Below are 14197 nucleotides of genomic sequence, written 5' to 3' on the forward strand. Positions count from 1 at the left end.
CGATAAGGATGTAGCAAAACAGGACAGCTCTGCGCTTCCCCCTTTGAGAAACCCCAAGCAAAACCCCCACTTGTTATCCAGACTCCGATTCAGATCCTGTGGATACCACAATATTACTCCACACGGGAGGAAAACCCAGGCTGAGCTCACCTTTGCATTTATTAGTTGTTTTATCCAGGATGGCCTTGGTGGAGACAATTTTGCCATATCTATAAAAGTACAGAAAAGTGTCAAGATAAGGGATGGAATAAGCACAGCTGTTAAAGCAAGTTTGGGAAATGGATTATAATAGTCCTAACTATCATCCCCGGAAATGCTTCTCCTTCATGGACTCTTCTCTGCTCCCCCACCCTCTACCCGAGAAGACTGAAAAATAAAGTTTTTCTCTACTCAGGAATTAAGAGCTGCCCTTCAATTAATTGCAGAACAAGCAGGGTCCACTACCGGTGAGAAAAGAATGTTTCGCAGGCTGTATTGGGCCCTTGGTTTCCCACCCAAATCCTACAGAAGAATTGTAAATTCTTCACCTTAACAGTCAAGAAGCTGAAAGTGTCTAGAAAACTTTACTCAGACTTGTGTAAATCCCCTGGACAACTCTGTCACATATTTGTAAGCTGTGATGTCCCATCTCTGTGAAGGAACCCTTAGCCAGGAAGGTGAACGAAGCAACGACAAAAAAGACAACTGATCATCTAGCACAGCTCTCATTTACCACCGTGAAACTCTTCATAAGGTGCCTTTATTTGGACAGAACCTGACAATAAGCCGGTTGCTACTTATTTTATTTTGGGGGGGCAAAAAAGGGTCTGGGTCTCCAAAGGGACAGCCATGACATTTTAAACTATCAGAACATATAGCTGGCATGTATCAGGGGGGTGATAGGAGGTGGCTCATCTTGACCAGTGGTTGGTCAAGAGCCCAGTCGGTTTGCAGACATGGAGCAACATAACTCAGTGTCAAAGAGGCATCCCTAGATTAACTGCAGACTCTTCCCATTTCAAAGGCACCACAGCTGAGTTCTGACAGCAAATGAATGGCAAAGTAACTCTGGATGTCACGTGAATCATTACAGGTAGTCCTCAACTTACACCTGTTCATTTAGTGGCTGTTCGACACTTATAAGGCACTTATGACCAGTCCTCACGCTAACAACTGTCACAACATCACCACAGTCACGCAATCAAAGTTTGGGTGCTTGGCAACGGGCATGGAATTACAACAATTGCAGCGTCTTGGGGGGGAGGGTCACCTGATTGTCACTCACTCCTTCCTAGCCGGCTTCCAACAAGCAAAGTCAGTGGGGGGGAGAGCCAGATTTGCTTAATGACCACATAACTCGTTTAACAACTGCAGTGATTTGCTTAACAACTGTGGGCCAAAAAAAGTCGTAACCTCAGATGCGACTCACTTAACAACCCCTTTGCTTAGCAATGAGATTATGATCCCAATTGGGATTGCAAAATTGAAGGCTACCTGTATCACAAGGCTAGGCGAGTTTTGTGATGTAAGCCGTATTCAAAGACTTTTGGGGAGTGAGGACTACTGAGAGCTCAGCGATACGAACCAGGATGGAGCTAAACTTCCATTTTTGAGTGGGAATTTTGTGTTTTTCCTATTTATATTATTATTCCCATCCTTGAGTGCCTCCAAATGGTGGGAAATCGTGTTGCTCAAATTAATAATCCTGCAGTCAGTATTTAGTAGCATGGTCAGACATGGGCTTGAGAGCCTAAAGAAACCCTTTCAGAAACTGCGTTCGCTGAGGTTATCCATCACTGCACTAGAGAACAGTCAACATTGGTGCATCCAACAGTTTATACTGTGCACAGAAGAATGACCTTTGTGATATCTGAGGTTCAGCTTTAAAAGAAAAAGAAAAAAAAGAAAAAGAAACTGCACGCTCCTAATTATAACTTGCAAATAAAATGTCGAACTCTGGAAGATGTGCAATTCCTCACCAGATCTGAAATTCCAGTCTTGCACAATACAGTCTCAGAAGTACAGAACGCTGAGTCTGGGTGGTAGAACTTCCACAGACACATATAAAAGCCTGAATGTTGTCCTTACAGGAGCCTACATTAAAACCTCGAAAGGTGAGAGCTGGGAATATTAAAATAGCCATGGCTATTCCCTTGGCTGGTTCCCACCAGTCCTTGAGCTAGCAGAAAACTCTACCAGCATAACATAAGCTGCCCCCAATGATGATCTCTATCCTGCCACAGATACGATACTGACAAATGGTGCTGTTCTTATTAATAAGCAAGCAGGACACACACAAACAGCAGGGCATCACAAAGTGGTGGGAAAACGCTTTCCTTAATGTGGGTGAGGTTAATGTGCGTGAGATATGAGCCAGAGGCAACTTTTTTGATGGAGGGCTAAATCAGTGAGCTGCACTACCTGTCAAAACTTGCTTTGGTTTTGCGCGCACATTTTGTACAGGTGTCGTCAAAGGGAGCCCAAGTATCAACTGGCTCAAGCTCATTTCAAATAGGGGTTCAGAGCTATTCTAGCAGGGCACTAAAACTGTGTTCAAAAGTGGCCTGAAGAATAGTTCAAGGGGAAAATTACACCGGAAAGCAGCAGAGAGAGGGCTGGCTGTCTCTCCTGCTTCACTGTGAAGCCTACCCCACCTCTACCATTTAAGCGGATGCAGATCACCAAGCATGGGATCGGAGGGCTGGTACAGGATGAGAGCTCTCCTGCTGCTTAAGCGGAAAGGCTTTCAAAGAGAACGCCCAGGGCTCAGGGGAAAGTGGATGTGCCATAGGTCCCTGGCCAATCTCGCCCTTTAGGGGTGGCCTGGCTGCAACACTAGCCAAATAGCTGCTGAAAGGTACCAGACACCTCCCGTGTCAAAACCATGGGAACTTACCGAATGCTTAAAGAGATAAGTAAGGTTTTAACTCTGGAACAGCTAAGGACAATTTTGAACTGCTTCAGGTACGGCTCCTGGAGGAAAAGAAAGCAGCACCACCAAGACAGGGCCAGAAAAGATGGTGACTAGGATATGCTCCTGCCACAGTTTCCCACAGAAGTGAAGAAAGAGGTAATGGTTATTCCAGCATCCTCTGAATAGTACTGGAACAATTAGAAACAGCCTTGGTGGTGTAATCATTTGCTAAGAGTGGCCCTAATAGCCCTTTTCTTGTAAACCACTTGATTAGCTTCCTTATCACTATCTTGCAAAGGAAGTCACAGTAATGCATGCAATTCTTTGGGCCACTCTTCCTAGGACACCCTTAAATTCCTCCATCCTCCCTCTCTCTCTCTCTCTCTCTCTCTCTCTCTCTCTCTCTCACACACACACACACACACACACACACACACACACACACACACTGCAAGCCCTGAATTAGTTTCCCTTTAAAAATAGCCAGCGAACTCTGGCTCTCTTCCCCTCCCCCAAGTGCTGAGCCCTACAGAGTCCATCCCAGCTGCCCTCTGACCCCACCCGCAATGCTTCCTGTTCACCCTGAGCAGGATTTCCTGCCCAGGGAAGGACAAGCCCAGGAAATCCGACCGGCGCCAAGAACAGCCGAGTCTTGGCGCCTCCCAGCCAGGACTCAGGGGAGTACAGCTGCAGGGTTTCAGAGTGAGATGAATCATGCTGAATGCTGTGGTTGTGGTCAGACCTCTAATTGGGGGGGGAGGAGGAAGGAGGGGGTCTACTGCTTTGCAGATGTGGGAATTAAGGCACAGGAGGAGGAGGGCACTGCACATAAATGTTGCAAGATAGGGGCAGAACCAGGAACGCCGCCCAGAATTCCCAGCTCCTGCCCAGTATTAGTCTCTGGACTTGTTTCCTTCCCTTCCCTTTGGTCCTCCCCAAACTCTCCACCGCTGGTTGCAGCTCTCATCCATGATCCCTTCTCTCACACATTCCTGGTACGAAGCAGGCGTGTTTGTCAAGTGTGGCTTTGGGGCCAGATCCAGCATTCCAGACTGGGGTGAGCTGAGGTAAACGAGGAACAGCCCCCTGCCCACCCACCCCTCCTGGCCTCCTGGCTTCAAGTACTATAGCTTTGCTCAGTCTCCTTCGGGCAAGGCTAGGAGACGGAAGAGTAGAGCAAACCCTGGCAGGCAATTAGAGAGCCACAGACTTCACAACGTCAATAGGTTGCTGCAGGCAATGTGTACGTGACTGCACTCTACTTAGTCCCCTTCAATTCTCCCCTACCCCAGAAGTCACTTTCAGAACTCTTTAGCTGGGAATCAGACGCCTTCCCATCACTTTTTAGATAACTTGGCAAATTAGGGGATACCAAGGCAACACTGATTATTAGTCAAGGCTCCAGTATTGCACTGAGCTTCTGGAAGATGTGGGAGTTCCATACAGCAGATAGCACTAAGGTCTTAGGCTTCTGATATCCTTAAAACAAGGACACTGAATTACAAGTTTCCATGAGGATTCAAGAAGCAGGTGAGCCACAGCAGTAGCATCTGATGCTGCCAGCTTCCCATCCTTACAAAGAAGGACATGGTCCTTCACCAAAGTGCTGGAAAGAGCTAGGATAGCTTACGTTTATTCTTTTATTCTTTCTTTTTTTTACTTCTCACCCAGAATATCCTAAAGGGGCCAGGTAGAAGAAAGCCAAACTGTCATCCATACACTTTCAAGTCTGGCTCCAGTTTAAGTTGCGGAATGGGGAAAAGACAGGAAAATGGGTGAAGAACCACAGTGAGGAGATAGGAGAATAGGGCAAAGGAATGAACATTCCTGATTCCTGTCTCTTTTCAGAAAAAAGCCCCTAAATCTGTAGGCAAACCTGATCCACACTTGACAATAACTGGGTGATCATTGAGTCTCTGAGAGTTCCAGATTTGTGGAACGCTTAAACTTCTCCTTTGATTTTGGTGATATGGCTAAGTCTCTTTCTGCTTCATCAACATGAATAATCAATATGAATAATCAACATAGGCACATGATGCAGAAGTGGCTTACTGCCCATATTTCTTGGTAAATCATACATTTGGCTTGTTGCCACATCACGTGAGCAATAGCAATAGCACCTAGACTTATATACTGCTTCACAGTGCTTTACAGCCCTCTCTAAGCAGTTTAAACAGAATCAGCCCCCAACAATCTGGGTCCTCATTTTACCAACCTTGGAAGGACGGAAGGCTGAGTCAACCTTGAGCCGGTGAGAATCGAACTGCCAAACTGCAGGCAGCCAGCAGTCAGCAGAAGTAGCCTGCAGTACTCCATTCTAACCACTGCGCCACCACAGCCCATCTATTTACTAGCCCAGTGTTTCTCAACCTTGACAATTTTAAGGCATGTGGACTTCAACTCCCAGAATTCCACAGCCAGCAGTGCTGGCTGTGGAATTCTGGGAGTTGAAGTCCACATGCCTTAAAATTATCAAGGTTGAGAAACACTGCCAGAAGGAACTGTATCCTCTCCAAGAGCCTGAGCCAACCCTGATCCAATAATGCACAACCATGCCATTTGCCTCCAAACATATACAAACATTTTAGTACATGCTATGTTTCATACGACTGCCTTCATGTTGCCCTCGTAATGAGACTTCATTCATCCCTACCTGTACTACTAGTGTTACAGAACTATTTTCTGTTTCCCCCCCCCCCCCCAGCTCTATCCGAGGGCCTCTTCAAGAGGATTGATAGGACTTGTCCCCTGGAGGAAGTCAGGGACTGCAATGGCTTGAAAGAGCAGTTGTACAGGCAGGATGGGGATTAGCAATGGGGACACACATTACATGCCAGTATAGGGGTTTTTTTTGCTGAATTCAGGAAGTGTGGATAGCATTCGGTACTGGAAAAGACCGCTAAGTTCAATTCCTACTGAAAACAGAATACTACAGACCAAGGTCTAAATAGTAAGTACACAACATTTGGCCACCTGGATTTACTTCCCACCCTATGTTTCTTGGATGATGGTAACTTACGGTTGGCAGAGCTTGACAAGATCCTGATCGGTGGTACCAGGATGCAGGCCCCGGATATACAAGTTTGTTTTGCTCAGCTGGTCCCCGCCACCTCCGCCACCACCTGGCCCACTGCTGCTGCTGCTGCTACTATTGTTGTTGCAGCTGCCACTGGGGCTTGGGGGTGCCATCTGCTGGGCCACTGAGACATAAGGCTGCATGGCAAAGAAGAGAGAGCTTGTTAAATGGCTGTTGGGTCAGGCAAGGCAAAGACAGCTAGCAAGACAACGCTCCATTGTGGATGACAGAGACACAGTGAGCCGTGTGGAATTCCCATTGCACTTGGTCTAATTTTTCTTTCAGTTCTTCATAAATGGGCAACTCTGACCTCTAATCAGTATGAGTATAAAGGAACTGTAAGTTATATATGCAGAATGCCTTGCTGAAAAGGTGGAAGATAAGAAGAATTGTCTTGTCTCCCTTTGGTACAAAGACCCCATAATGGATCTGCATCAGAGGGAGGGACCCTTGAGACAAAGATTTCGCCTGTTCTGCTTCCTAGAGGTGGAAGCCTTTACAAGTTAAATAAAATTAAAACATGCAGTTGTAAGATCAGATTGGGGCAGAGAGTTTCAAGCTCCTTCCCCCTCTCAGGGCTAGAATCCCCTCACACCACCCATCCTAGGCCCCAAAGGGGTCCCTGATCAATTGCCTTCAGTCCCCGGATGGGGAGAAGTAAAGAGGTTTCCTCATCCAGGATGATCAGAAGTTCCACCCTCCCGATGGATCTGAACCCCTGAATGTAACAAAGGCCCCCAAACACTGCCACCATCAGAGAGGCTAGTATAAAAGGAAGGGGGAAAAAACAGCCTTGCTATCATTGGTCAAGACACCTTTGATGTCATAATCATACAGCCAGCAAGTAAATTTGGTTAGAACATTCTCAGCTTGGACTCTTTTTATAGACAATTCCTGTCTCCCTGCAATGAACTCGTAGAGGAGGGGTCTTCAAACTTGGCCCTTTTATGACTTGTGGACTTCAACTCCCAGAATTCTTCAGCCAGGCACGCTGGCTGAAGAATTCTGGGAGTTGAAGTCCACAAGTCATAAAAGGGCCAAGTCTGAAGACCCCTGTTGTAGAGTCTTTGCTCATGTTTCAGAAGAGCAAGGGCTGTTCCATCCCAAAACCACCCCATTTTTCAGTACCCAAACAACAATTTTGTTGCAGAATTTTAGCTTTCTAACTAGTGTATTCATCCTTATTGGTGACTGTGATTGCCCCATTGAATGTTTTTGCTTTAATATAGTGAGCTTGCACCAAACCATAATAAGCTCTATTTACGTTTAATTTAGCACATTGTAGAAATTCAACAATTTTGATTTGTAAGCCATAGTTTCTGGCTTCCCATCTTATGCAAATCTATCCAATTGTGATTCAGGACACTAGATTTAAATCAAGTCTAGTTTAATGCAAGGTATGGTGGTTAATGTTCAATATGATCTATAAAGCCAAAGGATGCAGCTTTTCCTTTTGTTCATACTGTTTATGTGACCATCTCTACAGTTTTAGGAAGCAAATACTCTGATGCACCATTCTGTTGCCACTAGCATGTGACTGGCACTAAATTGGGAGTTAACAGAAAGAAATTTATTTTGCCAGGTAATTTTGGGAATTTGCGCTTCTTAAGGAAGAGGACTAACCATCACTTAACAAAGTTTTCAGCACTTCAAACTACAATTTCCAGGATTTGGGGAGGTGGGGATTTTAACAGTAGAAATACAATATATACTTTTACGTTTTTTAAAAAAAATCTTGACAATCTCTTGGAGACCTGAAAATGCAAAAAAAAAAAAAAAAAATTCATATCCAAACTGGTCACCTGGGCAGTATGGAGGGGGGGGGAAGATTTTGTGTCTACCCAGACATCTAGCAGTGTTAGCTTCAAAAGTCAGGTGATTATTCTTTTCACAGTACAATCCTAGCAGTGCCTGCTAACGTCTGCAAATCAGACCGATTTAAAAGGCCCAGAAGCAGAGTTCTCATTCTCATTCTTATATACTTTGGTTTACTTTCTTCATCAATGAAAAACAAGTTAGTATTTTCAGATTTTGCCAAGCTAACTTGCTAACCCAAAGGATCACTCAGTCTTTCTAAGATCCCTTTATATCCCATGATTCCTCAGGCACTTTTTTTTTTACAAGGTCCTCCGATTGTGGGAAGCAGAGGAGGAGATGCAAAGGGAAAAAGGTGGAGCTCTTCCAAGTTATTTCTCGGCTCCAGGGCATGTGCAGGACATGACCAGATGTACATATGTTTGGCTGTGCAAGAAGAGGCTGTATTCCCAACCTTCCCTTGCAAAGTTGCTGCTGAAGTCACAGAGTCTGCCCTGCCCACAGGGACACTCGGGGTGGAGTACTTCCATTGCAAAACTGCTCAGCTATTCAGCAGGCCTGGCTCAACGCTCAAGAGAGGCCACAGGCTGGGATCAGAAGGGGCTTTAAAGGAAGCAGAGCAAAACCAGAAAGGGACACCAGACTCAGAGAAGTAGGCCGGGGTATGTGTCCTGCTCCACATTCAAAAACAAAAGCAGCCCAGTTTTGCCTTCTCATCTAGTTACCACACTTTGATTACCGATAGTCCTCGACTTACAATCATTCGTTTAACGACTATTTGAAGTTACAACGGCACGGGAAAAAGTAACTTACGACCGTTTTTCACATTTACGACTGTTGCAGCATCCCCACGGTCAAGTGATCAAAATTCAAGCACTTGGCAACGAGCGTGTATTTATTTACGACGGTTGCACAGTGTCCCCAGGTCATGTGACCCCCTTTCGCAACCTTCTGACAGGCAACGTCAATGGGGAAGCCAGATTTACTTAACAACTGGGTTACTAAAATAAGATAACCTTTATTGTCATTTTTTTACTGTGGGCACAACGGCACACATCAAAAATGAAATTCAGTTGCCCGCTCTCAAAGTGAAACGTACATGACACACACCTAAAACATACTATATACAACATATGTATAGACCCACACCCCTACATATACATAGCAAATAAATATTAAATACTGTCCATCTTGAATATATACTAACTTAGCAACTCCAGTGATTCTTTTAACAACTGTGGCAAGAAAGCTCATAAAATGGAGCAAAACTCACTTAAAACCATCTTGCTCAAATTACGATTGCAAGCCGAAGACTATTTGTACATGCCTATAAATCTACTAAATAGAACCGGGATCTTTAATTTCTATTTTAATTTACAACCATAGATTGAAATAATGGATACTCCATTGTTAACACTGTACCAAAATGACAACTTTAAATTTCCAACTAAAGCCATGGTTTAAATAAGGTGACCAATTTTTTTACAATGAAAAGGAGGACACAAATAAATTGAAGAAAAAATATTGTAAATAAAAGAAACATTTTATTCATTGCAACAATAATACAGAATACACTATAATATGATAAATGCATAATAAAAAACATTTGTAACAATAACATTTTATATTGTAATTATGCTTACATGCCGCGCCCGCAGCCGCCCCGCCAGCACTGCTGCCCTGCAGTGTAGAGCGGGCCCTGCAGCTCCCAAAGCACCAGCTGTGCTGGCTCCAGCCCCGGGGGGGGGCAGCCCGTCATCAACATACCCCACCTGCAGCCGCCCCGCCAGCACCACCGCCCACCCTGCACAGCCCCATGTAGAGCAGGCCCCGCGGCTCCCACAGCACAGGGGGGCAGCCGGCCACCACCGCTCCTCACACTCCTGCCCGCAGCAGCCCCGCCGCCCCTGCTTCTTGCGCCCGCAGCCATTATTGCCCTAGCAGGGCTGAAGATCAAGAGAAAGTTACCATGGCGTCTCCGTTCCAGTCTCCTCCAGGTATCTTTGGGACTAACTAGGAGATGGTGTAGCAGGGAGGGGTGCAAAGTTCCTACCAATTCGCCTTCGCAGCAGACAACTTATATGTGCAAAGTCTGCTGGCCGGGTGTTTTGGCGCGCTCAACAGCAATTCCTATTGGCTTTCGAAAGCCAATAGGGGGAGTAGCACAGCTCATGCAAAAGTTGAAAAAAAACCATCAAAAAAAAAAGGTGCCAGAACGCCATTCTGAGCATTCTATAAGAAAAAAAAAAGCCCTGCAGATTAATCTTCAAATATCGAAAAGGAGGACATGTAGGAGGACACTTTTCGAGGAAGGACAGAACTTAAAAAGGAGGAGTGTCCTCCCTAAAGGAGGGCAGTTGGTCACCTTAAAAACAAAGTTTGACTTAAATAAATAAATGTAACAATGGTACCTTTACTCTTAGAGACAACAACTCAAATAAAATCTCAAAATAGGATAGAGACAGACTGCAATAAAATAAAACAAAATAGAACTTTTAAATATATAAGAGTCAACTGGCTAAAATAATTATTAAACAAATCACAAGTTAGCAAAAACAAAAGGAATAAAATATTAAAAATAAACAGAATTAAATATCTAAATTTTAATTCAATTGCAACTAAAAGTTTGAGCTATTTTTCTGATGAGTCAGTATATTTAATTTTACCAATGAATGAATACAAGTTTATTATCTATCACTGACTGTTATTTAGCACTGTAAAATACTAAGATTACATTTTTAAAATTCTATTCCAGCCATAAGATTCTAAAGAGGGAAAACTAAACAACTGCCTGGTAAGCAGGATTGCTATTCCTACAGGCCACTCCTGGAGGCCCTCTAAAGTTCTGCTCGACAGGATGGCTGAGGAATTCTGGGAGTTGAAGTCCACAAGTCATAAAAGGGCCAAGTTTGAAGACCCCTGGGATAGAGCAAAACTGGCCTTTGATTTGCTAGGACGATGCTGAAAGAAGTTAAATTTAAAAAAATTAATGCCAATTTGACAGAAAAGTCAATACAGAAGGATATGTATTATTGATTCATTTTTTTTCCAAGGAACTTGGATATAAACCATTTTATATGGATCCTTTCTTAAAGGAGCTAAAAGTAAGACAGTTTGCCTGGTTAATGCTTTTTTTTTTTAAGTTTGGGGCACAAAATGCTGATAAAGTATTTGGCCATGATGAACACTCCTTGGCATGCAGAAATTACTGATATCTGGAGTACAGCTTGGATTCTTTTATAAATCTAGATTGAGAATCTGTTTTACTTTTGAAAGACAAAAGTTTTCTCAAAGCCAATCAGGACCAAATATTACATGAAAATCTGAGAAAATTTAGATCAGGCTTAATTTCTATTAGCCATAAACACATATAGTTATCTTGGATAATCAATAAGATTAGCTTGAGCATAGTGGACAAATATAATCAATAATCTCACAGCATATCAAACTAGTGGTCAATAAAATAAATTAGAAAAAATAGAATAGCTAAGCATGAATTTTCTGAATATACAGTTGATATATTTGTGCTTCCATGGCTCCTAGTAATGGATTACTTAACACAGGGGTGTCAAACTGCTAGCCCGCGGGCCAGTTTCATCATACTGGAGCCGCACTCACCCCATTGCCAGCAATGGCAAAAAAGCTCTGATACGTTGTGCGACGTCACGTGACGTTGTGAGTTTGACATGTCTGACTTAACAGTTAAAATACAGGCTTGAGATACAGAGTTTTTACATAACCTAGGAGAGCAATTCAATCTCATGGAAGAATCGCAGTGAGACTTGTATCACAGGTACAAAACCCTAGCTTTTTGACAGAACTGATCGCCTTTATTCCATTCATATAATATCCAAGGTATATTGTTCTTTTGTTTTTGAATATATAAAATCTTATGCCTCAGATCAGTGGAGCAAGAGGCTTCTTCTTGATAATGCTAGCTGGCCTGCAATTAGGAAATATAAGGGGCAACTGAATAAGGTGAAATTATGATGGTGTAGGGCAGGGGTGTCAAACTGCCAGCCTGCGAGTCAGTTTCATTGTACCGAAGCCGTGCCCACCCCATTGCTGGCAATGCAAAAAGAATCGCGATACGTCGCAACACATCACGTGACAAGGCGAATTTGACACCCATGGTGTAGGGGATATGTATTTCAACCGTGCCTGAACTTGACTGAGATCTTAATGGTCAAATATATTGAAGACCGACTATTAAGTTTGTTCTTTCCAAACATAATCCCCCAAACTGTAACAATGGGTTGTATTTCAGGGTTGTGGTAAACTATAATCCTCGCATCAGGCCCGTTCCCATTAACAATGGAGGAATAATGCTAATTATTGATCAGGCGGCAAAATTACCATAAACCACTGTCTCCATTTGTCATATAAGCTACAACTGCAGATTTGTCACAAATAATTTCTCACAATCTCTTCCAGCATGCTATGAAACTATTTTAAAAGATGTTTCTGAACAATCAGATCAAAAGGAAGCCTAAATTAAAAGAAGTGCAGCCTTTCTCTATGGCTTTTGCTAAGTTAGCCTGGGCGTGTTGCTTGGAGAAATTCTCCTAATTTTTAAAAGAAAGGAAGGAAGGAATATTTAAAATGCCCTCTCAGTGCTGATGAAGAAGGCGATTAATCAATCATATGTAGAGAGAAGCTACAGCCAACAACGTTTTTTATTTTTATTTGAAAAGCTAGCCAATTTCTCTATTCTTTTGATCAGTCTTTTGGATAATACCCTTTCTTTGTCAGTGTGCCACCATCTCTAGTTCTTCAACCAGTTTTTACTGCTATAAAAGTCAACATGAACTACATCTCCTAGCAGTCCATTCCAGCAAGTGATGGGGAGGGTTGCAATTCAGCAAATTTCTGCAACTCCCCAATGGGAGATTGTAGGCATCTTTTTCCTGCTATGTCTGCATGATGTCACATTCCTCTCATTCCCCACCCCACAAGGGAGGCAGGCTTAAAGATCCTTAGCTGAACAGGTTTTGAAATATTTTCCCTCTTGACCCGGCACTGTCCAAGAACTGCCTCAAGGTGTACAAAACCTGTTAGTTAGGCTGAAGGAAGGCAGGGGACTGCAGAGACTTGAAACAGAGACAATAGAGACAGGACAGGGATTGCCAATAGGATGCATATTTCACACAAGCATAGTTTTTTGCTGACGCAAGAGTGGGCAGAGAACATTTCAATTCAGCAGCGAGAGAAGTCCCAGAATGATGGTGACATTGGTATCTATTATACTGACTGCTAGACCGCGGGCTAATAGAGAAGTGTGCAAATCCAGCTGAGGTTCTTTCAGTAAATGAAACATTCACATTTCTTACAATATTTAAAAAGAGGGGAAAACCAGTAAAGCAATAGCAATAAAATGTATAGGTAGTCCTCGGCTTACAACAGTTCATTTAGTGACTGTTCAAAGTTACAACAGCACTGAAAAACGTGACTTATGATCATTTTTCAGTTATAATCTTTGCAGCATCCCAGGGTCACGTAATCAAAATTCAGACGCTTGGCAACTGGTTCATATTTATGACGGTTGCTGTATCCCAAGGTCATGTGATCTCTTTTTGCGACCTTCTTAAAAGCAAAGTCAATGGGGAAGCTAGATTCACTTAACCAGACTACTAACTTAAAAATTGGAGTAATTCACTTAACAACTGTGGGGAGAAAGGCTGTAAAATGGGGTAAAACTCACTGAACAAATGTCTCACTTAACAACAGAAATTTTGGGCTCAATTGTAGTCATAAGTTGAGGACTACCTGTAATGTGAAAATAGAAGCATATAAAATGTGCAAAACTTCCTATTCCAGTGCGTAATAGGCATTAAACCCAGACTGTGTACAAAATTATACAAGTTATATGTAGGATGTGTTGTATGAATAAAATTTATGTACCCAACCGACAAGATTTAGCCTGCAGTCTCAGAAAAGTTGGTTTTATTCCAAAAGCAAAATTCATTCAGAAAAGTACCACATAAATCCAGGTTCTTTTGAGGGAAGGAGATCATTCATGCCTTTCCCCCAGTGAAGAGAAGACTTTCCAATCTGCAAGAAATCATTATATATGTACACTGACATTAAAAAAGATCTATCTAGGTTACTTCTAGATGTGCTGTAATGCAGGGGTCCCCAACCCTCAGTCTGTGGACCAGTACTGGTCTGTGGCATGCCAGCAACCAGTCTGCACAAACAAGCAAAGCTCCATCCGTGGGATGCAGGCAGCACACAAAACCACGCGTTCTCCAGTCCGTGGAAAAACCTTTCTTCATGGAACTGGTCCCTGGTGCCCAAAAGGTTGGGGACATCTGGTGTAAAGCATTTCATAGAAGGTTGATTGGTAATTCAGAAAGGTACCATCTCCACCACACATCCTGATTGCCTCAGTGTGGGAAAAGCTTAGTGACTGA

At 43.2% G+C, this 14197-nt stretch overlaps 1 protein-coding gene across 5 annotated transcripts in view; it reads right to left on the reverse strand.

The window, feature by feature from the left end:
• Positions 1 to 14197, reverse strand: part of RBMS2 (RNA binding motif single stranded interacting protein 2) — a 72635-nt gene that overhangs the window by 23783 nt on the left and 34655 nt on the right. For 2 of the 5 annotated variants that reach the window (XM_039337347.1, XM_039337348.1), the window contains exons 2-3: positions 5913 to 6106; positions 151 to 209 (exon numbers count right to left, since the gene is read on the reverse strand). In XM_039337347.1, coding sequence (XP_039193281.1) covers positions 151 to 209; positions 5913 to 6106 — 253 coding nt within the window. Of the gene's footprint in view, positions 1 to 150; positions 210 to 5912; positions 6107 to 6603; positions 6771 to 14197 lie in introns of those variants that run through there. The other 3 variants (XM_039337346.1, XM_039337343.1, XM_039337345.1) reach the window with 3 other exon arrangements.

This window comes from Crotalus tigris, unplaced genomic scaffold (genome assembly GCF_016545835.1).
Source record: "Crotalus tigris isolate CLP2741 ecotype Arizona unplaced genomic scaffold, ASM1654583v1 scf7180000017674.1595824, whole genome shotgun sequence".
NCBI classification, from domain to species: domain Eukaryota; kingdom Metazoa; phylum Chordata; class Lepidosauria; order Squamata; family Viperidae; genus Crotalus; species Crotalus tigris.